At 39.1% G+C, this 27,860-nt stretch overlaps 1 protein-coding gene across 13 annotated transcripts in view; it reads right to left on the bottom strand.

Annotated features, from left to right (window-relative positions):
- Positions 1–27,860, bottom strand: part of RAPGEF6 (Rap guanine nucleotide exchange factor 6) — a 182,498-nt gene that overhangs the window by 10,032 nt on the left and 144,606 nt on the right. For 9 of the 13 annotated variants that reach the window (XM_080672863.1, XM_080672875.1, XM_080672866.1 and 6 more), the window contains 7 exons: positions 24,128–24,251; positions 21,805–21,828; positions 18,181–18,401; positions 12,133–12,324; positions 9,483–9,617; positions 2,976–3,204; positions 175–677 (listed from right to left, as the gene is read on the bottom strand). In XM_080672863.1, the coding sequence (XP_080528989.1) occupies positions 175–677; positions 2,976–3,204; positions 9,483–9,617; positions 12,133–12,324; positions 18,181–18,401; positions 21,805–21,828; positions 24,128–24,251 (1,428 nt within the window). The remainder of the gene's footprint in view (positions 1–174; positions 678–2,975; positions 3,205–9,482; positions 9,618–12,132; positions 12,325–18,180; positions 18,402–21,804; positions 21,829–24,127; positions 24,252–27,860) is intronic. The other 4 variants (XM_080672869.1, XM_080672865.1, XM_080672870.1 and 1 more) reach the window with 2 other exon arrangements.

The raw sequence follows: 27,860 nt of genomic DNA, 5'->3' as shown, positions 1-27,860 counted from the left end.
AAGTTCCTGAGAAATCATGAACTTTAAAAAAATAATTTATTTGAAGAGGGAAGAGGAGGTGAAGTGAGAGACGGGATTTTTTCAACAATAAAATTCTAAACCAAGATGTCCCAATGCCATTTTTACCCCTTAATCTCTAAATGCCACAGATGCACCAGAGAACACAGAACTTACCAATCAAGCCCTTTTCTGTACTCGAAGTAACAGTTTTATAAACTGGGTCAGCGCCATCCTTGGGGTCCAAGCCTTCAGATGACTCAGCTGCGGTGCTCTCTAACACTCTCCGCTTAACTGTCCCATAGTTTGGTTCGTACGTGTCAGAAAGAGAACTGGAGGAGGCCCAACTCTGTCTCATCTGATTAGTCTCTAGGCTTCCTTTACATTGACCACAAGTTCTGGAGCAGCTTTTAGGACAGGAATAGGGCTCATAGTCAGTGGGTTCAACTTCAGCAATGGGGCCATCCAACTGGGTATGTCGATAGGAGTTCAAAAAATCCCAGCCTTTTGGGTTTGGAAGGCTTTGGAAATTGTCATGGGAACTGCTTGAGCAGGAAGTCCAACTTCCACGACCACTATCGCCTGCTTCTATAATGATGTGCTCATGAGAAATCTCTTCATTGCTCATAGAAGATGAGACAGCTAAACTCTTGATTGGAGATGGCTTTGAGAGTGTCCACCTAAAATTGAAAATACAAGATTAAAAGTAATTTACTGGCTTACTGGAAAACCTTTCTTCTATCCATTTCAAGTATTAAATGCATCCAAGAGACTATAGAACATCCTATATAATAGAAGCCTAATAAAGTAAGTGTCCGGTTGTCTGTTCAACCAGTCAAAGCGTAATATGCTAATGATGTGCTAAGGCCACTCAACCGCTCGCTATGATGTGCACTGACCACCAGGGGGCCGACAGCTGACCAGTCACTATGATGTGCACTGACCACCAGGGGGCAGTCGACCAGTCGCTATAACGTGCATTGACCACCAGGGGGCAGTCGACCAGTCGCTATAACGTGCACTGACCACCAGGGAACAGATGCTCCAACTGGTATGTTAGTTTGCTGCTGGGGTCTGGCCAATCGGGACTGAGTGAGAGGGGCCGTACACACCCTGGAACCCTCCCGCAGTCCCTTCCCGGCTGGCCAACCCTCCCGTGTCCCTCCCTGGCCCCGATCGTGCACTGGTGGGGGTCCCTTAGCCTGGCCTGCACCCTCTCACAATCTGGGACCCCTCAGGGGATGTCGGAGAGCCGGTTTTGGCCCGATCCTGTAGGCCAGGCCGAGGGACCCCACTGGTGCACGAATTTGTGCACAAGGCCTCTAGTGTATCATAAGAGTTCATGCCAAAATAACCTTGTGGAAAAAAATGACCTATCATCGATCATCACTAAATTTCTATTGGCATTAATGTTAATACTTAGCTTAGAAACATACACTGAAGAAACACACTTAGCAAGGTTTCCTCAGAATTTTTCTTGAATTGAATTTAAACGAGAATGAAAAATGTGGCTTAAAATGAATAAAATTAAGAATACATTTTCATTCTTGGTCAAAATAATGCTAGATATTCTCTATGCATGCAGAATTAAGAGTTCCCAGCTACAGGAATGCACCTTTGAGGTTAGCTTATTTTTCAGTGTACCTCTGAGGTCAGCTGAGTACAACACTAAATAAATAGCAACTTTCCCAATTACCTACTACTAAATGAATTCTATTATTTACAGCAGGGGACCCCAAATTAAGGCTCACGGGCCAAATCCAGCCAACAGCCTCATTGTGTATGGTCTGGAACAAAGCATGGTTTTTACATTTTAAAGGGCTTAAATAAAACAAAATACTCTAAAGAATTTGAGACAAAGACAATATGCAGCCTGCAAAGCCTAACATATTTACCATCTAGCCCTTTAAAATAAAAAGTTTGTGAACCCCTGATTTATAGTATACAGCAGGGGCCAGCAAACTAGGACCCATGGCCAAAACCAGTCCTCTGCCAGTTTCTGTAAATAAACTTTTATTGGGACACAACGTGCCCATTTGTTTACATATTGTTTAAGGCTGTTCTGGCAAACAAGGTTGAGCAGTTGCAACAGACTTTATGGCCTGCAAAACCTAAAATATTTACTAAGTTTCATAGAAACACTGACCTCTGGCCTAGAAAATCATAGTTTAGAAGCCTTTACAAATATGATGGTAATATTTTACTACAGCTTACATTTTTCAATTAAAGTATACCAGATCTAACAATATTTACCAATTTAAAATCAACTTTCTCAAAAATTTCCATTTTGCTTGACTCTAATGAGAAATTTAAGAGTTAAACTCTTAATTCTTACTCCTTAAATCACACTTTCAGAGACTAAGGATCAAGGACACCCTACTCCCCCAACCTGTCTACAGTGTGTACCGCACTAGAGGTACCTCCCACTACACAATCTTTTTGAACAATCTCTAACCTGGGAGCCAGGTCCCCATATCAAAACAACTTCACTTTTCGTTCTTAATGATTGAAAAGGTGCATGTGTAGCCGAAGCCGGTTTGGCTCAGTGGATGGAGCGTCGGCCTGCGGACTGAGGGGTCCCGGGTTCGGTTCCGGTCAAGGGCATGTACCTTGGTTGCGGGCACGTCCTCAGTGGGAGGTGTGCAGGAGGCGGCTGATAGATGTTTCTCTCTCATCGATGTTTCTAGCTCTCTATCCCTCTCCCTTCCTCTCTGTGAAATATCAATAAAATATATTTAAAAAAAAAAAAAAAAAAAAGAAAAGGTGCATGTGATAGAAAGTTAACTTGAATTCAGTAACACTTAAGAAATGAGCACCAATACATATTTCAAAATAGTACTTATTTGCATATTCAGTATAGAGAATACAGGCTTGGCCTTCATATTCTTTTAAGGATCCTCTTGCAAACACTCCACGGGGTAGTGCTGAAGAACAGTGCAGTGGCCACTTGGCTTATAAATATAGGCGAGGATGTTTACCCGGGGCCAAGCTGATGATGGTCTCCTGTCCCTGAGGAGTGCTCTGTCCTTTCCAAAAGCCCAGTGGATTCAGGGACGGCTGCAACCTGGGAGGAACACCGTTCGTCCTGCAGAGCTGCAGACATGGAGTCAACAGAACAATTGCTCACAATGCTGGACCGTGAAGAAATCTCACTATGGCTGGAGTCAGACAAGTTGTCCAATTTAGCTGATGGTATAAGTGTGTAACCTGAAGAGAAAAGATAAGTGATCAAACTACGAAGCTAAAAAACAGGTGGGGGAATATGGTTGGGAAAGGACATTCCCTTACATGTTCATTCACTTACCTACACACACCATTTCAATTCAACCCCAAATTCAAGAAATAAAAAAATAAAAGTCCATTATTAGAGAAACTAGTCCAACTTTCTGCCCCAGGTTCTCACAGAGTTACAAGCATCTAATAAAACAAGAGGCATTAAGTATATTAGAAAGCATTAAAAAGTAGACATCCAGAGTTTCTCAACTTCTTTTTAACTCTATGTCCCTTCCTTTGATTAATATATTTCATGGCCTGACCTGAGTATTAACATAAATCTTTCATGGCCTGACCTGAGTATCTATATACCACCTTGAGGTAGGAGTGAGATAGTGGAGTCAGGACTCAAGGGAAAGAATATTTTTGCTTTTTCAAACTACATATACTTACCCAGATATTCTGCTTATGTCACCTAAGTAGTCTTGCCCCAAGTTGAAAGCCATCGTTTTAGTATTTTTTTAAAAAATGGTTTTAGATTTAATCTTATACCTAGTTTTCTTTTTTTTTATCAACTTTGCAGAATGTTATTATTGAACAGCTGAACTGACATAAGAATGTGTTATGAAAAAACACAGCATGTACCTGTTTTAAATTGTTTTACAACTTACTGCACAGCAGATATAGCTAGAGAGGCTTTCTTTTGCATTCTTTGGAATAAAGGGCTGGAGATGGAGTGAGGTGGAAGGATCCCAAAACAAATCTGCAGCCTGATAGTTAAATGTACGTTAAGAGTTGGTTTTCCTAAGTGTTAGAAAAGTAACCAAACTTCTTTTGCCTAGAAATAAAAGAAAATGCTATAGTAATCCCAGCAAGGAGCAGGCCTCAAAGAAGCAAACAATTATCTTCTTGTTCACTGAGAGAATGTGGTTTAATAGGTGTATAACCTTTGGTTCAATCCCTGGGAATCTCAAGAATTAATAGGCTTTATAATCACATACATATAACTCAAGTCATTAAAAATGTGTTTAACAATAACCACATTAAGCAGTTTCATTAACTATTTCAAAGAGAAAAATTAAGACCCAGAAAATGTGTGATTTATATTTAGCTTATGGGGCCAGGCACAAGTCTCGATTTCTACCCCAGTTCTCTGATCTGGGGTCACTACTATTTATCAGTGCCCATCAGGAATTAACTGGTCAAGTTTCAAGATGTGGTAAATAAATTAAAAATAAATTAAATTTAAACAAAATTAAATGAGATTCATAGGTACCAAGAACAGACTGATGATTGCCAGATGGAAAGGGGATGGGGGGAGGGGTTGGGTGAAAAAGGTGAAGATATTAATAGGTACAAATTGGTAGTCACAAAATAGTCACAGCATAGGGAATATAGTCACTAATATTATAATAATTATGTACGGTGCAAGGTGGGTACAGGAAATATTAGGGGGAGGGGGGAGCACACTGTAAAGTATATGATTGTCTAACCACTATGCTGTACACCTGAAACTAACACAAAATAATATTGAATGTAAACTGTAATAAAAAATAAACTTAAATTAAAAATTCTCAAAAGAAAAAAACAATAATTTCTTTTATCCTAGGGGATAACATCGCTATGTTAATCAATTCAGTATTTCGTAAATATAATCAATTTTAACAATCACCTGGAAAGCTTATTAAACCACACATTCTTGGGCCCATTTCTGGCAATTCAAATTTATGAGGTCTGTTGTGGAACAGAGTAACTATATTGTCTTAAAAGTTTCCCAGATGACCTGCTATGTTAGACCATCTCTTCCTCCTCCTCTAATCAGATATATGAAAAGTGGATGACAAAAAAAGTGTATGTGGACAAGATACAGTTTGTTACCTCCCAAACACTTCCTTTTCCTTTAGCTTGTGAGTAGCTGCAGGAAGAAGACAGCAATTAAATTCTCTGAGGTAAAGGTTCTGTCTGATCAGATAATTTTTGGGAGTTTCATTCTTTTTTAAAAAATATATGTTTTTATTGATTTTTAGAGAGAGAGGAAAGGAGAGATATAGAGAGATAGAGACTTCATTGAGAGAACTTCACTGCTAGGCTGCTTCCTCCACGCCCCCTACTGGGGATCAAGCCTGAAATGAAACTTGGGCATGTGCCCTGACTAGGAATCGAACCTGTGACCTCTTTCTTGGTTCATGGGTCGAAGCTCAATCATTGAGCTACATTGGCCAGGCTATTGGGGTTTTGATGTGAAAGTAAATACTGGTTCCTAAAAAGCCTCTTCTACTCATTTTACTCACAGACCCAGCTGCTTCTGGTAGGAAATAAAGCCAACTACAGAATATAAGAATATCAAGTTTACTAACATTAATAAAATAACATGTGAAAATAAGGCACTTTAATTCAATAGGACTTTGTTGCTTGAAGATCTGTAACACTAATCATAAAATACTTATAAATAGTATTTTACTAAATTATTTGCCTAAGTTTTGTTTGACAAATAACTTAATTTAAACTCCATTTACATTAATAAATAAAACAAATTTAACACTAAAATTAAGTTAGGAACTTCACAGTGTCTTCCTCCTTTTAGACTTGAATCGTGTATAGAAGCAGTTTAAAGCGTTACTGTTGCCTCGGCTATTGGAATTGAAGATGTCACTCCCTTTCTCATCTTTGATGTTGCTTCCAACATCCTTCACTTTATCAGAGCTTTCTGTAGCTTGATTGTGATCTGCGTCCTCTTTTTTGCTGTTGGCTAGTCTCTCCCTTGAAAGAGTTCTTTCCCTAAATCTTCTAAACGGGGATGTCATTCTTTTTCTGGCTGTGTTCTCACAACTTGTCCTGTCTCTATTCTCCTCAGTGGCCTTCTTGGTCCTGTCTGTTCTTTTGGCTGTGCTCCTGGTAATTTGAAGGATTTTCTTTTGCAAGTAAACCCCACCTATGCCGGGGTAGCTGCGGCCACTGATCTCGGTGCTGGACTCACTGGGAGGGCATGAGGTAGACCCTGAGAGGTGCAGCAGGATGCTGTGGTCAGATATGATACTGCCAACTGGAGGGAGAGATGCAAAAACCCTGTCATGGTCAATTAATTCTTTCCAATTAATCACAATTAGCCTGGTTTATATAACAGTTCACTATTAAAAATTCTAACATCCCACCCCACCACCAAAGAAAAGAAAAAAACCTAACATTTTGATAATATCTGAAAAATTGAAATCTAGCCACATATAAGTTAGTGCATGGAGAGCAGTCATCACAAGACAGAACACAGGATAAGGATAAGCTTGATCAGAATAAGCTGGTAATGGAAGTAAGCAAAGCTGGTAAAATCATAAGCAAAAATATTTTAAAAAATATTTCTTAAAAGTAACTATCTCTAGAATGTTCAGTCATTCTACTAAGAAAAAGTTTAGCAAAATCAGATAGGACATACAAATAGTATATACAATAAATGTTATAAAGCACAATTTCTGATCCTATTTTATCTCCAAGGTGGAAAGGTTGCCTTCTTTAAACATTGGGGAAGATAAAGGGTAAGGACTCTTGACTTCTTACTTTTTAGAAGTTCTTACTTGTTTATGGTGGGCGGATAGGTGAAAAAGGTGAAAGGGAATATAGTCAATAATATTGTGATAAGTTTGCCTGGCAACTGATGATTACTAAAATTAGGGGGCTGATCACATTGAAAGGTATGCAAATATCGAATCACTGTACTATACACCTGAAACTAATATAATTTTGTATACCAACTATATTTAAATAAAATATAAAAAAAGAAAAAAGTTCTTACTTGTGTATCTCCTTGTAAAAAATATGAAGATAGGCTTATTTTCTTAATTGTTAGAAAACAAAGAACTAATTCCAAAGTTTAGCAAGAACTAGGAACTGATCCTAATAATGTATGTTTAGTTTAATAGCATTTTTGTTCAGTCAAGATTACAGGCAAAAATCTGTCTATGGAAATATACAGAAATATTCCACGGGGGTTTTAAAGGAATGCATGTAAGAACAATTGGAAATTGTTTAAGAAAAAAATTTCTTAAGCATAACCAATGGATACAAGACACTGTGGGGGGCGGGGGAGGGAGCAGGTAAAGGCATGTACTGGGGGGTAGGGGAGGCCGGGGGGAGGTCAATGGGGAAAAAAAAAGGAGACATATGTACTACTATTTGTAATACTTCAAACAATAAAAAACAAAACAACAACAACAAAAAAAGAAAACAAACAAAAAAAAGAAAAAAATTTCTTCAGGTTCCTAAGGATTCTCAACATGACTATGACAGGCTCACAATAAACATCAGGACTGCTTGGTGGTCACACATGGGAGGACACATGGAGGAAAGACTTCCCTCTTCCAGTAGTGAGAGTGAATTTTCAGTTGGGAATAAGAGCAGTAGGGGAATTCCTGTTCCTAATACCTCTCCCACAAGTCACACTGGCTAGAGAACTATCTCTAGTGGGACTTCTGAACACCGAAGCGGTGGCGGGTGTAACGGTGTTCCTCAAAGAGCACTGAGGCGTATGGGCACTGTTCATTGGCCCATCTGTGTGACTGGCACTGCTCCCAGTTTCATTCCTCCAACCTGAAAGGACCACTGAGGCAGTAAAGTGATGAAGCAGACCCGTGAGCTTCACAAAATCATGTATGAGTTACACACAACAGGATCAGAAACTTGTGTTTTATTAATATACCTTTTATATATACTCTGTCTTATTTGATTTTTACAAAGCTTTTCTTAGTAAAATCCGAATGAAAACTCTGGCCAGTCTCAGCTACGTGAACGGGGAAAGGGCAGGTCAGCTATGGAGCTATGTTGCCCTGGGGTAGAAACAGGGAAAGAGGAGACACTCAATTTTCTGAACACTTACCATGCATCAGCCTTTATATATGTTATTTCATTCAATTCTCATATAAGTTCCCTAAAATAGGTGGTTTCCTCCCATTTTAGATAGGAAACCTGACCTTATAAATCAGTTGCTTATAGTGACACAGCAATAGGAGGGGACAGAGTCAGGATCCAAATCAGGTCTGATATCACTGTACTACACTGCTGCCACAGAGGGAGTGAAAATAAGAAAAAGCCTCTAAAAGTGAGATGAATCTTAGGACACAGGAGCTGAAGAAAGCTCTGGAAACTTTTCTTCCTGCTAGAATTCATAAGCTTGTCTTCCCTGGTCATGTACTACCCTGCACTGTGATTACTTCAAGATGCAATTCTTTTACATCCGTGAAGACAATGCCAGGACTAAGGAGCCTTTTCCCACAGGGTACAGCCAGAGTGTGGGTGGGCTAATGTAAAATCTACACACATCATTTAGAATGCTACATGCTAACATAATGACATCTCCAGGCACTGCCCAGACTACTCAAGAGGAGCTTAGTCTGAATTACGAAAACATGCAAATGAACAAGAGTGATTTCAGATTTTTTACCTCAAGAGGTCCTATATAAATATAAATGTAAAAATCCATAGGGTATTGGTTATTTTAAATCATGATTAATAAAAAGTTAATATTCCATTACTAAAGAAAGGAATGCTTCAACCTAAATATTTGTTTCTTGTGGGGAAACATGGGACTTGGTTGGAAAGTCTGTAAGGAGGATTTTCTGAAAGGCCAGAGGCCTCTGGGGACACTGCCTTGACTTTTCCAAACAAGTCTGAGCCCCTGGGTGTTTTACTAGAATCTTTATGTTTATGTTTAGACTTCAAAACATCCTTGTTTGAAAGAGACTACAGATGCAGGTGTTTTCTCAAGGATGCTTACCCTGCTGATTGTATCTAGAGGTTAATTTTAGTTCAAGCTGTTGTTACAATAAAAGCCTAAGGAGGCAGGCGAACAGGGCTATTTGCTCCTAAAGCAAAACAGCCCCTTAGCCCTCTCTTTCACAGAAACATTTGTCAGTGTAATCATTCATCTGTCATTCAGGGTCTGCTGGTCAGCCCCGGCAGTTTCTTTTCCTAAATGTTGTTGGTTAAAAACAATTTCTTGTAGAAATTCTTATTTTAAAATACTCCACAGAAATTTTAAATAATGGGAAATTTGAATAGCAACATCAAGAATATGCACAGAACAAAACAACTGTGAATTCTTACAGGAGTCCTACATAATACCTGGAAAGTATATGAACAATTCAATCCAAAACATGAAAGTTCAAAAAGAATCAGAAGTTATGCTTTCCTTCACATTTTGTTATTAAGACAGATTGAAAAACAAAATATATTACAAAGTATTGTTTGGAAAGTAAGAACTAGCTTGAACTGTTCCGCCATCTTACCTTTGCGTGGGGAACCTTGAGGAGATCCAGGAGGACTGGAATGTAAGGACGATGTCATGGAAACAGTGTCTTCTGAATGTTTCTTACCACTCATTTCTTCAGTTGTTCCTAAAACTTTCTGAGGTGAACTTGTACCTAAAAAGAAAGCACCCAAAATAAGCATCATTTCACAGTTAAAATGTCAGTAGTTGCCTAAATTACTACATAACTAAAGCCATGATACACAATGGCTAGTGTATTCAATTGAAATGTGTAAATGACAAACGGGGACTAAATGGGTAATGGAATACAGAGATTCTCACCTCTAGGTTATTTGTTCAAATTCAGCCAGTCAGCACAGACCAGATTATAATAGTTCTTTTTTGTTTGTTTTGTGACATAAGGGAAATTGATTTCATAGTCTAAGTCCCAACCCCCACAATTGACACACTTGTTGGAAGTCTTAATAGAGAAGGCATGGATTCAAACTCTTCCCTCCCCTCTAGAGGTGGCCTCTCCAAGTCAGGGCGAGGCATGTGACAGGAGCAGTGTAGGGATGTTGGCACTGTGACTACCTGTGGTGCATCTGTGCTGTGGGAATACAGAAGAGGCTGCAGGGCTGCCAGTCCAGCCCTTTTCAAGAGCACTAAATTCACACTACAGGAGAGAAGTAGACAACAGAAAGAATCATGAATTTATAGAATAGTATGGAGCCCACTGGAAACATTCCTGCAAAGTTCTATCATTATTCTTGTCCAGCAGCTTGTCCTGTTTAGTATAGATCAAACTTAGCAATAGTTTCCTTATATTCACATTTTTACATTCATCTCTAAGAAATGTCAAAGAGCTACTGACACTGTACTCAACAGTAAAGTAAGCCCAACTTTGACAAGGTTTCTGCAGTAACAAGCAGTCCTATAACACTGAAACAATTCAAATACAGGGGTCGAGCTGGCCTGCCAACTGCCTGCGGCCCCTCCCCCGCAGCCGGCCTGATCGGCCCTGATTGGGGTGGGCCCCACCCGTGCATGAATTTGTGCACCAGGCCTCTAGTTTTAATATAAATGCATTGATTATATAGATAACGGCCATATTACAAGAGGGAAGGGGAGTACCTGGTACATGTAATAATGCATCTCAGGTGATGACATCCAAGCAAGGAACCAGAGCCAGACCTATCCCATTTCTTACTCCTACAAACAAATCTATCAACTTCAATTTTGCATCCAATTCTCTCTTAATTTTCACATCCTCCAAACTAGTTCAGGCTCTGAGCAACTTCCAGTTAATTATTATACTAGTTTTCTATTCAGGCCTCAATCTCTAGTCTCACTGCACCCCCTACTCTTGTTCTCCAACATGAACTGGACCTTCCCTTGCTCAAATCTCTTCGATAGCTGCCCACTGGCAACTTCCCTTTAGCACACCATTTTACAATTTCAGCATGCTTATGACTTCACTTCTCTTCATCCTTGGTGGCTGTTTAGCACGGTGGTTAAAAAGCAAAGACTCTGTACCAGTTAGCCTCGGCTCAACTCTCAGCTCCAACACTTCCTGGTAATGTGCAAGTTACTTAGACCCTCCATGATAGCTTCCCCTGCTGAGTGAGAGTAGTTCCTATCACAGGGTTCTTATAAAGATTAAATGAATATAATATATAAAGTTAGCAAAGTGCTTAGAACTGTGTCTGACCTTCAATAAATGCTCTGTAAGTATCAGCTTTAATTATTACTGTTTCAACACTCTTCCTACAGCGTAGTATCCAGAGGCAGCTGCCTTAGCTCCTTGGAGATACCAAGGTTTTCCTCTGCCTGAAGCAACTTCTCTGGAATCTTTGCCTAATTACCTCTTTCCCCTATCAATCTTTTAAGGCCCTGCTTAGGTGTTATCTCCAAAAAGCCTACCTTACAGCTGCCTGCCCTAAAAGCTCTCCCTCTTCTGTTGTTTTATAGGTTCTGTACAGACCCCTGGCATAAGAGCAAACTTGTTCTATTAATTATCTGTTTGTGTGTCAATGTTACCAACTGGCAAAGGTAGAGACATTTCTTTTCAACTTTGGATCCCAAACCAAATCAAATTACATTCACATTTCACGAGTTCTACTAAATATGTCCTGTATATAATGCATAGACTAAGTAATAATACTAGGAACTAGGGCTTCCCATCTAAAAGCTAAAATAGTGATATTGTTAAAACCACAAATAAAAGTAATTTTGATAATGTCTACCTGGCTTAACAGAGGGGAAAAAAGTATGGCTTATACTTTATGCACTTTACATGCTGTTCTTGTCTTCTAACTAGGGTTTTCAGAAGTAGTCTTTAATGAAAAACCAACATACAGTCACTTTTAGAATAAGAACTTCATTCTTACAGGTTGCATTTATTTGCATTATGTAATTGATTAAATGCACCTTTGACTGTAGTACCCAAGTGTATTGCTGTTAGGTTTTCGGTTGATATTATAGGAATCTCAATGTTAGCATTTAAAATATGTATGCTGTCATCAAATACCTACAGGCAAAATGAAACATTTTAAAATTCGTAAGTGATGATTACATTCCACAAAATATAATAGCTGATTTCCTGAGCACTTACATTAGTAATTATTTTTCATTCCAATTCCCCTGGGAATTTCAATTAAATGAATGTGATATTAATTGTGAATACTCACTCAATGTGACAGGTTCTCTTGACTGCCCCTTCTTCCTCGTGGGGTGCAAATTAACAGCTGGCACTTGAAGAACCTGGCTTACTCTGTGGGGCTGATGAAAATGGGCTTTAGCTGTTTGGCCAGCTGACCTCATAGGCACTGGAGACATTTCTGATGATTTGGTTAATCTTTTTTCAGTTAAATTCTTGGTCACTAAAAGAAGAGAGTAAGAAACACATAATTCTGCACATTTAGGCAAGGTTATTACCACTGACAATAAATGGCTACTTTAAAACCACCTTTTCAACACAAAAAATAGATTAATTTTCCTAAAAATAACTTCACATAATTATATTATTATTTCTAAAATTTTTGTAGAATTATAGTTAAGTTTGCTTCCTAAATATTTTTTGAATCCATTAACTTCATTAGCTCCACCTCCACCATCACCCTGAAGGCCAATTTAAAATCTTCTTATCTATAGTATATATATATATTTTTTGTGGGACAGATCTTGTCTCTGGTTTCTTTGAACAAATAGCACAGGAGGACACCAAGCCCATGCAGACAGCAGCCCAGGGGTCACACCAAGCCGCAGCTACAGCCTGGGCCTTGGTTTGAGCCTTGGCCTTGGACTTTAGCCATAAGAGCCCGAAACCCTTGTAGATGTGGGCACGAGCACATTTCCCAAACTTGGGGTAAGTGATGCAGGCAAGTCAATTGAACTTGCGGCTGCCCTTTGGGATCTTGAGCTTGACCTCCTTAGGCTTTATGAGGGCCCTGATAGCTACGGCATGTGCACTCTTGGCCTCAGTGTTGTCAGCCTGCATCTTCTTCAAGCCTTACTTGTTGTGCTTCTTGGCAAAGCACATGTTCCTCAGGAACTTGGGGTTCATACCCTTAAGACAGTCCTATCTTTGTGGTTAGGGTTTCTTGATGCCATTTTGGTGCCATTTTGGGGACTACTTATGCGTGGTATGTTTCTTGGACTTGGCTGGGTCTGCACCAAAGCCTGCAGCTCTCAAAGCTCCTGGGACTGGAAGAGCTTACATCCTCTCATCTATATTACTGAAATATCCCCCCACTGCATCAGTTTCAGTTGCCATCAAGCCATTCCCCATAGAAAAGCAGGCTGACTTTTCCAACATGAAAATCTGATCATATCACTTTCCTTCTCCAAATGCCCAACACCAACCTTCAGATGACTTGCCACTACTATCAGGATCAAGATCCAAATCCCCCAAACAAGGCCTGACAGGCCTGTATGATCTGGCATCAACCCACTATTAGTTTCCCTAATAATATCCCGCCATTCTGCATAGATTAGATTAGATGCTAAGTTTTATATTCTCAAGGCATCCTGTGACTCTTTCATAGCACTGATAATTGCAGGGGGGCAAAAGTAGGTTTACAGTTGTTTGTATGGAAAATACAATGATTAATAAATAATACAAGAATAAACTGTTTCACGTACTCAAAACTGTAAATCTGTTGCCAACCCCTGAATCTGTGTGATGATCATCAATTCATGCCTCTTCCCCTGCCCAAGACTGTAACTAACGTGAGAGTAAGGACCATATGTCTTGTTCACTATTAACTCCCTATGTGTCCAGTGACCTACAGACAACAGATGCTTAACAGGTATCTCTTGAATGAGTAAGTGAAATTATTGCAACAGTTATATATAGGAATACCAAATATGGTTAGAATATTTGAATATGAATGTCTGAATTAAAAACAGAACTCTCATAGTAAAAAACAAAAAATTGCTTCGTTTGTACAAAAGCAATACTATGGTCCAAAGGAAAAAGCTCTTCCTTCAGGCAGCACTTTTAATTCTTCAGGGTGGTTTCAACACAGGTCCCACCTCAGTACTCCATGAATATTTGCTTTAAACACCAAGATAAAAGCAAAATTAGCAAATTTACCCTGTCCCAGCACAGCTATAATAGTTAGCTGCTATGCGAGAGCCTAGGGCCGTGGTCAGCAAACTGCAGCTCGCTAGCCACATGCGGCTCTTTGACCCCTTGAGTGTGGCTCTTCCACAAAATACCACGGCCTGGGCGAGTCTATTTTGAAGAAGTGGTGTTAGAAGAAGTTTAAGTTTAAAAAATTTGGCTCTCAAAAGAAATTTCAATCGTTGTACTGTTGATATTTGGTTCTGTTGACTAATGAGTTTGCAGACCTCTGGCCTAGGGAATATCTGAGTGGTAAGAAAGTCAAAACACATGGACTTCTGGGGAATAATATGTAGTGTCTCATCAACTAATTGAACCCAAAATGTAATCTTTTGGTTAGAGCCATAAAACACATTTCCCCCCTCCTCTCAATACTAATCAATTCTCTACTGACACTTTACTAATTGCTACAGTACAAAAAAAAAAATAAAATCAAGAGACTACCTTAAATATAAAAAGAGTTAATAGATGAGTGCCAAAGCCCACATATACTGCCTTATCATGAAGAACCAAATTCTACAATGCTCAGCAATCAAGTATTATTTGTGTTTGTGTTGGTCATTATTTAAACATTTAAAAATCAATTTTGCAATAGAAATCAAATAAAAACTCTCGACCAATTTAAAGAAATATGCAGAGTTAAATTTTCACAAAACTCAGTTTAAGGAAGTCCATAGGTTTTCTCATTTTAAATCAATATTAAATATGAAGTGAAAAACACCATTAATACATGAATAACTTTAAAGATTTTATATACCGTTTTGGTCTTTACTTTGTACATGTACCATTTTCCATGGCTGACACTCTTCTTGATAGCCCATGTGTGGTAAGAAATTTTTCCACATACCTTCCAAGTCTCACTCTCTATTTTAATGGCGATATACCATTCTTCATACTGATAAGGAAACAGTGTACTTTTAAGTATTTCCCAGCATTTTAATATCTGTGTGATTTCTTTTTCACTGTAACATATTAAAACATCTTTGTATAAGCAGTTTTGTGTGTGTGTGTGTGTGTGTGTGTGTGTGTGTGTGTGTGTACGCACATTATCTCATTGGAATACAATTCCAATACCAGACACTTCACAGATTGCTGTGAGGAGTAAATGACATTGTTTATAAAGAGCTTAGCATGGTTGCCGGCATATAGAAAGCTCTCATTAATTGTTAGCTTTTATTATTTCTTTCTCCTAATTTAATAGTTTTTGTTTTTTATTGATTTCAGAGAAAGGAAAGGAGAGGGAGAGAGGGATAGAAACACTAATGATGAGAGAGAATCATTGATTGGCTGCCTCCTGCACAACCCCCACTGGAAATTGAGCCTGCATCCTGGGCATGTGCCCTGACTGGGAATTGAACCATGACCTCCTGGTTCATGGGCTGATGCTCAACCACTGAGTCACACCAGTCGGGTTTTAATAGGTTTGATGTAGAAAGAATCACAGCGATAAAACATACTCCAAACCCTTGCTTAATGAAGAACACCTTGCTCAAATGGTAATAAATGAGATCCAAACCATGTCTTCATCCTTCATAGGTGATCTTTCCATTATACTCCTTTCCTTTTCCTATTAAAAGTGTTCAATATATTAATTTTAGAACATTTACTGAATGAATTGTTACCCTATGTCTTAAAAGTCATTGTTATATCTGAAATTTTTAAATCAATATTTGGTTGTATTTTCACTTTCTCTTTTTTCCTGTTGGTATGTTTTTTTCTATTACTATGCAAACACCATGCCATTTATCAATCTTAGGGTCAACCTATGATGGTTTCTATTTCCCTCAATTAGAAACACAGAAATAGAAATCTGAATGTTTCCCCTCCAATATTCTGTCAACATTTATCATGTTCTACTAGTGGCCTGGTGCACGAAATTTGTGCACGGGGGGGGAGCGGGGGGAGGTTGTCCCTCAGCCCAGACTGCACCCTCTCCAATCTGGAACCCCTCAGGGGATGTCTGACTGCTGGCAGTCGGACATCGCTCTTGCAATCCAGGACTGCTGGCTCCTAACCGCTCACCTGCCTGCCTGCCTGATCGCCCCTAACCACTCTGCCTGCTGGCCTGCTTGCCCCCAACTGCCCCCCCTGCCAGCCTTCTCACCCCCAACTGCCACCCCATGCTGGCCTGCTCGCCCCCAACTGCCCCCCCCCCCCCCGCCGGCCTGCTCGCCCCAAACTGGCCCCCCCTGCCAGCCTGCTCATCCCCAACTGTCCCCCCGCTGGCCCAATCACCCCCAACTGCCCTCCCCTCTTGGCCTGATCGCCCCTAACCACCTCTGCCTCAGCCCCGCCACCATGGCTTTATTTTATTTTTTTTATTTTATTGATTTTTTACAGAGAGGAAGGGAGAGGGATAGAGAGTTAGAAACATCGATGAGAGAGAAACATCGATCAGCTGCCTCCTGCACACCCCCTACTGGGGATGTGCCCGCAACCAAGGTACATGCCCTTGACCGGAATCGAACCTGGGACGTTTCAGTCCGCAGGCCGATGCTCTATCCACTGAGCCAAACCGGTTAGGGCATGGCTTTGTCCGGACGAACATCTGCAAGGTCTCTTGGAAGGTCTCCCGGTCTAATTAGCATATTATCCTTTTATTAGTATAGATCAGTGGTTCTCAACCTTTCCAATGCCGCGACCCTTTAATACAGTTCCTCTAGTTGTGGTGACCCCCAACCATAAAATTATTTTCGTTGCTACTTCATAACTGTAATTTTGCTACTGATATGAATTGTAATGTAAATATCTGTGTTTTCCGATGATCTTAGGCTCTACAGCAGCAGTTCTCAACCTGTAGAGCCTAAGATCATTGGCAAACACAGATATTTACATTACAATTCATATCAGTAGCAAAATTACAGTTATGAAGTAGCAACGAAAATAATTTTATGGTTGGGGGTCACCACCACATGAGGAACTGTATTAAAGGGTCGCGGCATTGGAAAGGTTGAGAACCACTGGTATAGATGCTTCCTATCAGTATACACACACCCACAAACCATCTTATATAATAAAAGTCCAGCAACCATAACGGCAGAATGACCAGAACGACCACTCGACCAGTCACTATGAGGTGCACTGACCACCTCTTGGTCCCTTTCCCCGGATGGCAGGCTCCGATCGCCGATGGCAAACTGGGAACTAAGGTGGGTGGTGGCGGGGGCAGGACTGGCGAGTGGGAGGAACATGCCGACCTCTTGGTCCTTCCCTCTGGCCCGCAGGCTCCGATTGCCAATGGCGAATTGGGAACCGGGGTGGGTGGCAGGGGATGCAGGCAGTGCTAGGCCAAGGCCCCCGCCCCACTGGTTGCCCCACACACAGAGGGCAACCTCTTGATCCCTCCCCCGGCCATCAGACTCACATCGCTGGATGGCAAATGGGGAACCGCGGTGGGTGGTGGCGGGGGGCAGGGCTGTACCCATGCACGATTTCGTGCACCAGGCCTCTAGTTCACTTATAACTTAACATCATCTTTATTTTGTTTACAACAAATGCAGTATATTGTATCATCTCTGATTTTTGTTTTTACAACTCGTGATTTCCTTGACCCAGACACACATGCATTTTGTTTTGTACTTGAAAAATAATTTTCTATTTTGAGAATAGGCTCTCTTTTGCCCATTATATATTTTATATATTAACAACATCAGAACGTGTCTGATTTTTCTTGTTTTACCTTACTTACTCACACCTATGATATACCTATGATCTCTAACAGTGTTTTAATTAAATTTATTGCATCTTCTATTTGGTAAATACTATCCATGACATTTTTAAAAAGGTAAACATTTCATTTATTTTTACTCTGAATTTAGAGATGAAGGTAAAAACGTTCTGAAACAGAGGGCTTCAGTATAATGTTCCAGTTCTTACAAGAATACTTTACAATGCTTTTAAAAGATGAACTACTTACCCCTCTAACTCTTCCATAAGGTAATCAGGAATGGACGAAATTCTCTGATTAACAGGATAACATGATCCTTGGCCTATGCCAGTAATCTTTTGTGAGTGAAAGTTAATCTTCTTGATACTTCAGCACAACTCTAGAGAAGTACATTTTTATTTTATTGTGCTATTTAGTGCCACATAAGAGAAAACTTGTACTTACAGGTACCATATGCAGGCTCCAACTGCAATGACATCATTTGGAACTTCTCCTCATCTGTCTCCACATCCAGACTGGAAAGATACTGCTTCACCTTCCTTGCCATCTGGGCGTCCTCGTATAGCTTCTTAGCGTTAAGCAGAGAGCTACGGCGTGCTCTTTTTTTGTGAGCACCCCCCTGAACATCTAGCATGTTTGAGTTTGTGCTGCCTTGACTCAATGACCTGTAAGTATATGGAGACCACAACAAGGGGCTGTAAAGATGAGAATTAAACATGGCAGGCTGAAGATGAAAATAATTTTGTTCTGTTAATACTATTTATTGCATGCTGATGTAAATGAGTTAAAAGATGAAGAGCATTAATGTGAAGTAATATGGCATATAGGGCAATCTTCTAAGTTTTAAGATTTGGCAAAGTGCAGAATTCAAAAGAATAATTCTTCCCTTAGCAATGAATTTAATCAGATTTGTGTTTGTGCCTATGTAACCCATGGCACAACTGTGAAGAGTAAAAGCATCCTCTGATTCTGGTGCTCACCCCTACTCTGAATATATGGTAAGAGCCAGAGTCAGGACAAGTCCATCCTCAGCCAGATCTCTGCACCAGGGTTCTTCAGCATGCAAGTTCGAGTAGCTTTGCTTGCCCGTACTGCTTTGGACAAGTTATGGCTATCACTGTACCAGTCTGCAGCAGGCCCACTCTCAGCATGCTGACCAATTTTACAAGTACCCAGATTTTGGCCAAAATTCAGAGATAACCAGTAAGAAAAATAACAGGATTTATACTCAATTCAATATAGTCAGAAATGCAAGTAAAAGGTACTCAATACTTCCACCGACATATGATATGGCTAGGCAATATGTGGGTCTAGGACTGGGGGTCTGACGTGATGGAACTGCAAGCTGGGCAGAAATAATCACAATTCAAACTAGCTTTAGTTCCATCCAATTCTCCTCTATTTAACCAACGCCCTTGTACAATGGCTATATCTAAAACCAGAGGAAAACTTGAAACACAATGCTATTTGTCCTAAAAGGCAAGCCAACCTGAAGTTTTATGATGAATTTGAATTTAAAGGCAGTTGCCATTCCAAAATAACCAAGGTATCTATGGGTTTTCTAAATTAGCCTAATATTTACACAAAAACATTCTGAATACATAGACCACAAGCATACAATAATTTGTTCTTAAGCATTCATATAACAAGTTTAAAAGATACTAAAATACTAGTGTTTTCATTGTAAATTAAGTGAAACAAAGTTATAAAAGTGTTATATATATTTTCTTTCACAATTTTAAGATCTTTGAAATAGGGTGTGTCTGACACTTTGATGGCAACTTTCAATTGCTATTGGTCAGGCAGAAACTGTGACATAGTTGTGACCAATTACACTTGCAGAAAACTTCAAAACTTGCAGAATGGTTTGGAAGAAAATACAATGACATTAGTGAATTACTCTATTAACCCAGGAACCAAATGATTTTAAGGAGGTGGTGAATCTGACAAGTTCAACAACATTTCCAAAGCAGGCATTAAAAGGAGGCTAGCTGTAAGTATTTGCAAAGCCAGCTTCAGAGCACAGCGCCAGAAGCTTTTACCTCTTTTATGACTTGTTTAAAAAAATGTTGCATTACCAACACATTTGATGGCAATATTATTTGGGGTGAAAAATCCAGAAACTAATAACTCTAAAAGTGATTTAGAAGATGTATATTCTTAATATGAAGAAGCTTTAGAAAGACCTAACCAATTTAATTTGCTTATATTTTCCTTTTTATGAATATAAAAGACTGTTATGTGATAAAAATACATACTTAAGTTTATATAAGAGCTCTTTTATCAAGTATAAGTTTAGTGGTACCTAAAATAATTACGTGTCCAACAACTAATGTCTTAGATTCAAAGAAATGCAGTTAAATCAAGCCCCATAATTTAGAAGCATATTTTAATATAAATATTTAATACTTTTATCTTAGTTGACATTGACATACACACACACACAAAAAAATCAAACATATATACAACATTTCTAATAAATGAAAACAATGTGATAAATTGACAACAAAATGTCTTCTACTTCCAAAACAGAAAATGCTCTGATGCAAAGGTGTAAGTACCTAGTGTCTGCTAGCATCATATAGTAAAGCTGAATCATCAGTGAATGTGGTGCATAAAGCATTCAAACACCCCAAATTCCCACTATGATATACTGACCAACTCCTCCTCTTCATAATAGTAATGCCAGAATTCAATATCTATTATCAGTGAGAAGAACCAGAAAAGACAGATGCATAAATGTATAATACAGAAGAAAACACATGAGCAACACACAAAGAAGGGAGGAAAAGGCAGAAGAAAATTCAAGTTTATAAAACTTCAACAGAAAACAAGACCATAAACAAGACAGGACTTAAGTAGTAAGTGGCTCATCAAAAATCCTTCTAACATGTAATAAAAACATCTAACTTCATGGTTCATTACAATCTTAAGTTAACGAAATTTTTCTTATGCAATCCTTTCATCCACAAACACCATCTCTCTTTCTTTCTTTTTTTAAACTATATATCTTTATTGATTTCAGAGAGGAAGGGAGAGGGAAAGAGAGATAGAACCATCAATGATGAGAGAGAATCACTGATTGGCCGCCTCCTGCATGTCACCATACTGGGGATGGAGCCCGCAACCCAGGCATGTACCCTTGACCGGAATCGAACCTGGGACCCTTCAGTCCGCAGGCAGACGCTCAGCTGAGCCAAACCAGTTAGGGCCACCATCTCTTTCTTCATCAAAAAATGAAAGGACTACATAGATGTTTTATTAGGTCCTAAAAATTCCTTTCTAAATAGGTATCTAGCTACATATAAGCAGAGATCTGAACTTACTTGAACAAAAGGTGGCAGTTTCTGATTCTACTGCAGTTTTAAGAGAGATAAGGGAATTTTTAAAAGTAGAAATTTAAAATAAAATTCAATCAATGCTGTAAGTTTCATGGTATTAGAAGGTCTGAAGAATTAAAGTCATCTTCGATTTCAATTATTTACTAACTCAATTTTAGTATAGTTAGGATAAGGACTGTCTCTTTTTGGAAAATTGATGTCAAAACTTAACCTTTATAACAAAATCTCCATTTTTATACTTACATATTTATTTTTATAAAACATGACATTTGAAAAAAAGAAAATGGTGTGGACTCTGGAACCAGATTACCTAGGTTTGGATCCACCACTAGTGAGTTTTAAGAATCTGGACAACTTTAACTTCTCTGACTGTACCATGGGAATAACAGTATTCATCTCATAGCATGGTTTGAATAATTAAATAATTCATATAACGTGCTTAGAACAATGTATGGCACATAGTAAGCACACAACAAATATTTCCTATCATCACCATCATCAACAAAAGAAAGGGACTTTTGGAACGTCAATAATAAAAATGTAAAGAAAATAAAAGCTAGCTCTATCACTACTTTCACCTAGTTAGCAAAAGGCATTTGTCAGGAATGTAGGTTGACAGGGTTAATAGAACGCATGCTACTTTATGCGCGTGCATTAATGAAGAGGATGCAGTATATGGTAAGAGTTGCACAACCTTCATTCCAGTTGCATTCATCTCTACACTTACCCCAGACTCCGCCACCTCTTCTTCCTGTAAGCAAGAGCCACAAACATTGAAGCATGTGTGTGAATAGGAAGCACAGAAAAAAGACAACAGTTGAGACCAGAAAAACTCTGAAGACAGAATAGGACAGAAAAATTTTACTAGGAAAAATGGTAGCTTAACAGTTAATGTCTTTAATGGAATGCAAAGGAATAAAATGAATTATGATAGGTATTGAAAGCCAAAAACCCCTACAATATTTTTAAAATATGCTTTTAGAACAATTATATTTTTAGCCTAATTCATAGATTCTAGAGGCTTATGTTAATAAGAAGCTTAAGGAAAAACATTTATTTACTAAAATTGTAAAATCTAGGTATTTAGGGGAGAAAACCTTAATTGTGGAATAGAACTTTTAAATATAATTTCACTTTTAAGTGCAGAAATTTCTCTGACAAGTTCAACAACATTCAAATTTTATAAGAAATTTGAACCAAGAAATTCAACCTAAAAAGTAAAAATATATCAAAATTTTTATCATATTGTATATCCTTATAGTACAATTGGATTGAATAAAGGCGGTTTTTAAATTTTTATTTATTCATATTTTTGTTCCCCTCTCAATCCCCCACTGGCCTTAGTGCACTGAGTGAGTTCTAGTGTGGGCAGTCCAAGATTGTTTTTTCAGCCAGTAAATTGATTACTGTTAAAATAAAGGGGTTACTTTGTCCACATTATGTAATATGCACCACCAAAATGGACAATTATTTGCTTAAGAAAAATAGTACATTTTAGTATTGGATGACAAAACTGATTTAGGAAAAGTTCAGTGCAATCTAATTATAAATGTTTTACTTTCTTCTATACTATATTCTACTTAGCCCAGGCTATTCCCAAGAAAATAGCTGAATTTATTAATTTCTTCCTATTTTTCATTCTTTGTTCATTTCTGAAGCATAGCTGTACTTAGTATATTATTAACTGGTCTGGCAGAGTTGCAGATTCATTATGTCTTCAGGAGCCAGAGTGCTAACATGTATGAGAGTAAATGAAGGCCCATGTAAGACAACATGCAGTGGAGGGGCCACTGTACAGGGACATGCTACAACAACAACAAAACTTAAAAAAACAAACAATGAGATAAACAAACCCTCCTCTAGATTTGTTTTGGTCCCTGGTTCTTACTGTTTTCCGCTTATACATTGCTGAGCAATCACATCTCTCATTACAAGTAGTGATTGGCAGGGGAGATCTGACACCCTTCCTCCATAGCTTGAGAATCTCTTAACTAGAGCAACCAACCATCAGAGCTACTACTTACAAAAACATAGGCCCCTGAACAGTAATTTAAATAAAATAAAACAAAACCAAAAAAACAATCCTGACACACACTAATTCTGTTTGGTTATAAAAATTCCATTTCCGATTTTTAAAGAACCAAATACTTTTGTTTTCTTACTAAACTGTATTTATTAAGTCAAAGGAATTGTGTCTGCCTATGTAAATATTTCCTTTCTAAAGCTCTTTATGTACTGAAGCTATACACATAGGCCCAGAGGAAAATCAGGCCAAAAATTAAAGCTCTACCATTTATTCTGAAAATTATAAAAATTACTGCGAACAGCTTAACAACATACTTTATGTTAAGTTCCATAGAATTTGAGGAAGTCTTTGTTGTTACATTAAAAATCAGTTTTACAAGGCATTTTTAGAAGATCAGTTTAATATGGACTACTACTAATAAAATAATATTTTCCATTTTTATTAAAGGAACATCTTAAGTCTGCACTTTCTAAATTGTTTAAAGAACTTACACATAAATAAACAGGAGTACCATGACTTGAGAAAAAGAATGTATTTTAGAAGAATAAAGTATGACTTAGATGGAACTAGAACTAAAAAATATTCAGTAAAAACAGAAGACATATGCACATTAATATTTTACAAATTAGGTTAGAAATCAGATGAAAGCATTTGTCCTCTGTGGTAACTTCAGTAAAGATCAGCAACTTATAATTAAGTTAGCTAATATTTTAAGTAACAGTAACAATACAGAACTTCCATGTGCTTTAAAAAGTAATGCAGAACTAGGGTTCAAATCTCAGAAAATTATGTAATCCTGGGCATTATTACCTAACTCTCTTAACTTCAGTTTCTTCATATATAAAAGGAAGGTCAATATTACCTACCTTTAAAGGTTACTGTGATAAATGATTACTTTGAGATTGTGTAAAGCACTTGGTACAGCATATAACAATGGTAAATGGTCAACAATGACAAATATTATTATTTTAATATATCACTCCTGATGCCACTCTGTAACACTTTACACACTTCACTACCATACCTCTGTCGGAACATCATAGCTGGGTCCATGTTAGCAGAAGTCATCCTAACAACTTGACGGATTTCCTTGGCAATCATTCTTAGCTTCTCAAAATTTACTAAACCATCTACTTTGGAGTCATTTCCTATGGAATAAAAGTAAAAGTTTTTAATTTTCAAAATTAAGGTATCTATATAAAGGTAGCAGAAGCCAATTTATTATTCTTGGGGATATAAATAACTTTCTTTCTCAAACGGTCACTCTTACCAGTATTTTTAAAAATTGATAAACCATAGATGGTTCAACCCTGCTCCCAGGGAATGAGCTATGAGAGGAATTGTATTTTTAGGGGGAGTAACAATTATGAATATTGGAAAGTGACAAACAGCATAGCTTCTAAAACCAATTTCATTATGTTATAGGCACACTAGTAAAATAAGCAGCTACTCAAATCTAACTCTCCAGTTACTCAGCCCACGCTCAGGTAGGTACCTGCATTTTCTCTTTTGGGCAATGAAAACTTTTTAGTCAGAGGTCACAAAGAATGAGCTTTGGGCTTATTTAACCCAGTGAGTTTTCTCTAGTTTACAATACTTGACAAATTGTTAAATGAGTTGCTAACATTTAAGAAGTAGAAGATATCCCATGAAAACAAGAATTTCTGACTTCTCTTGAAGATAAAAAGGGAAAAGGTTAGATGAGAGATTAAACAACAATAGGTCTGTTTTCCCAAATGGCAATAATTAGTTAAAATTAAGAGGTGGCTGACTCACAAGGATAAACACTTTTTAGTCTGCATTCATTTTGCCTCTCCCAGAACTTGAATTTACAATCATGACTTTAATCATTTAATACAATTTGCTCTTTCATAAGCTTCATAATTTTTGTTTCTGTACTGTTAAGTAGTTCTTTGAGAATAATTCACATAACTTTCAAAATGGTTTACTTTTCTTTGAAGAGAGTAGGTAGAAGACCAGACTAAAAGCTCATTTGTTGGCCTGCCCAGTTCAAACCACAAGGCAAAAAGTATGTTCAAAGAGCAATCTGTTTATAGCTGTGTTGTTGTTTTTCACACCTGTCTTTCTTATTTTTACATATATTTTTATTGATTTCAGAAAGGAAGAGGAAGAGATAGAAATATCAATGATGAGAGAGAACCATCGATGGGCTGCCTCCTGCACCCCCCCCTCTCCCCACACTGGGGATTGAGCCTGCAACCCGGGCATGTGCCCTTGACCGGAATCGAACCTGGGACCCTTCAGTCTGCAAGCCAACGCTCTATCCACTGAGCCACACTGGCTAGGGCCCATGCCTGTTTTATTTTTTTTTAACGTTTTTTTTTTTAATTTTTAAAATAAATCTTTACTCAGATTATTACAATTGTTTCTCCTTTTTCCCCCCCATAGCTCCCCTCCACCCGATTCCCACCCCACCTTCTGCCCTTACCTCCCCCCCACTGTCCTCATCCATAGGTGTATGATTTTTGTCCAGTTTCTTCCTGAACCGCCCCATACCCCTTTCCCCCTGAGAATTATCAGTCCACTCCCTTTCTATGCCCCTGATTCTATTATATTCACCAGATTATTCTGTTCTTCAGATTCTTAATTCACTTGATTTTTAGGTTCACTTGTTGATAGATATGTATTTGTTGTTCATAATTTTTATCTTTACTTTTTTCTTCTTCCTCTTCTTTAAGAATACCTTTCAGCATTTCATATAATACTGGTTTGGTGGTGATGAACTCCTTTAGCTTTTTCTTATCTGTGAAGCTCTTTATCTGCCCTTCAATTCTGAATGATAGCTTTGCTGGGTAGAGTAATCTTGGTTGTAGGTTCTTGCTATTCATCACATTGAAAATTTCTTGCCACTCCTTTCTGGCCTGCATAGTTTCTGTTGAGAAGTCAGCTGACAAGTCGTATGGGTGCTCCCTTGTAGGTAATTAACTGTTTTTCTCTTGCTGCTTTTAATATTCTCTCTTTGTCTTTTGCTCTTGGCATTTTAATTATGATGTGTCTTGGTGTGGTCCTCTTTGGATTCCTTTTGTTTGGGGTTCTCTGCGCTTCCTGGACTTGTAAGTCTATTTCGTTCACCAGGTGGGGGAAGTTTTCAGTCATTATTTCTTCAAATAGGTTTTCAGTATCTTGCTCTCTCTCTTCTTCTGGCACCCCCATAATTCTGATGTTGGTGCGCTTGAAGTTGTCCCAGAGGCTTCTTACACTATCTTCAACTTTTTGGATTTTTTTTTCTTTTTCGGTTGAGTGTTTTTTGCTTCTTTGTATTTCAATTCTTTGACTTGATTCTTGTGTTCCTCTCATCTGTTGTTGGGTCTCTGTATAATATTTTTTATTTCAGTCAGTGTATGTTTAATTTCTAGTTGGTCCTTTTTCATATCTTCGAGGGTCTCGTTATATTTATCGGCCTTTTCTAGGATATTCTTGAAAAGCCTTATAACCGTGGTTTTGAATTCTATATCCAGTCGTTTGTTTTCCTCCATTTCTTTTGTTTGTGATCTGTTTCTTTGTCGCTGCATTTTCACTGCTTCCCTGAGTTGGTAGGGTAGTTTTGTGTGCTAGATTTCCTATATGGCCCAGTGGGTCGGCCTCCCCAGTTAACCTGAGGTGGACACTCTTGGTACACCCCTTTGTGGATTGTGTGTACAGCCTTGTTGTAGTTAAGTCTTGACTGTTGTTGGTATCACTGGGAGGAATTGACCTCCAGGCCAGTTGGCTGTGAGGATCAGCTGTGTTTACGCTGGGAGAAGTTCGGTGCTGGAGACAGCCTTATAGGATTAGCCTTGCCAGATTGCAAAAGCCTCTGTGCTCAGCTTGGATGGGGTGGAGTCTCAGGGCGGAGCAGACAGTCTTGGCTTCCCGTCAGCCTTGCCCTTGCGTGCGCGCGCCTCCAGACCTCTGCCTTCCCCGGCTCCCGAGTCTCCGCCCAAGAGTCCAGATTTCCCCCACAAGAGCGTGGGTCCCCAGGGGCTTGCCTGGAACTGGGGTTCAGTGCAGTCAGAACTGGGGCTCAGTGCAGTCAGGAGCTTCCGACTTCCTTCCACTAGGGAAAGCCTGTGGCAACCTCCGCAGTCTTTGTGCACACTGGCACGCGCACCTCCAGACCTCTGTCTTCCCCGGCTCCCGAGCCTCCAGATTCCCCCCGGTAAGAGCATGGGTCCCCAGGGGCTCGCCTGGAACTGGGGTTCAGTGCAGTCAGAACTGGGGTTCAGTGCAGTCAGGAGCTTCCGACTCCCTTCTGCTAGGGAAAGCCTGTGGCAACCTCCACAGTCTTTGTGCGCATTGGCGTGCGTGCCTCCAGACCCCTGCCCGCCAGGGTTCCCCCGGGTCTCCAGTCTCCGGGTGCCTTTCTCTCTACCTGACAGTCCAGACTCCCCCTGTATGATCCTGGGTCCAGGGGGTTTTGCCTGGAACTGGGGTTCAGTGCAGTCGGGGTTTCCTTCCCCCTCCCACCAGAGAAAGTCAGCCAGGCTCTCAGCCGCCCTTCCTCTCTGTGTGCACAAAGACCCTTTGCCGTACCTCCAATTCTCTGTGAGCTTTTCTCTTTCCTTCTAGTTGTAGAATTTCCACTCAGCCAGCTTTCCTGTGGTTCTGGATGGTGTCAGTTCTTTTAGTTGTAGTTTTGAAATTGTTGTGTGAGGCAGCAGTGTAGGTGCTTACCTATGCCGCCACCTTGGTTTCTCCCCATGCCTGTTTTTAACAGTTAGCATAACCCCACTTATCTCCCATGGCAGCCCTTGAGG

This window comes from Plecotus auritus (genome assembly GCF_963455305.1).
Source record: "Plecotus auritus genome assembly, chromosome: 6".
Taxonomy (NCBI): Eukaryota; Metazoa; Chordata; class Mammalia; order Chiroptera; family Vespertilionidae; genus Plecotus; species Plecotus auritus.
The sequence above is the reverse complement of the archived record's forward strand: the minus strand, read 5'-3'. Positions and strand labels throughout refer to the sequence as shown.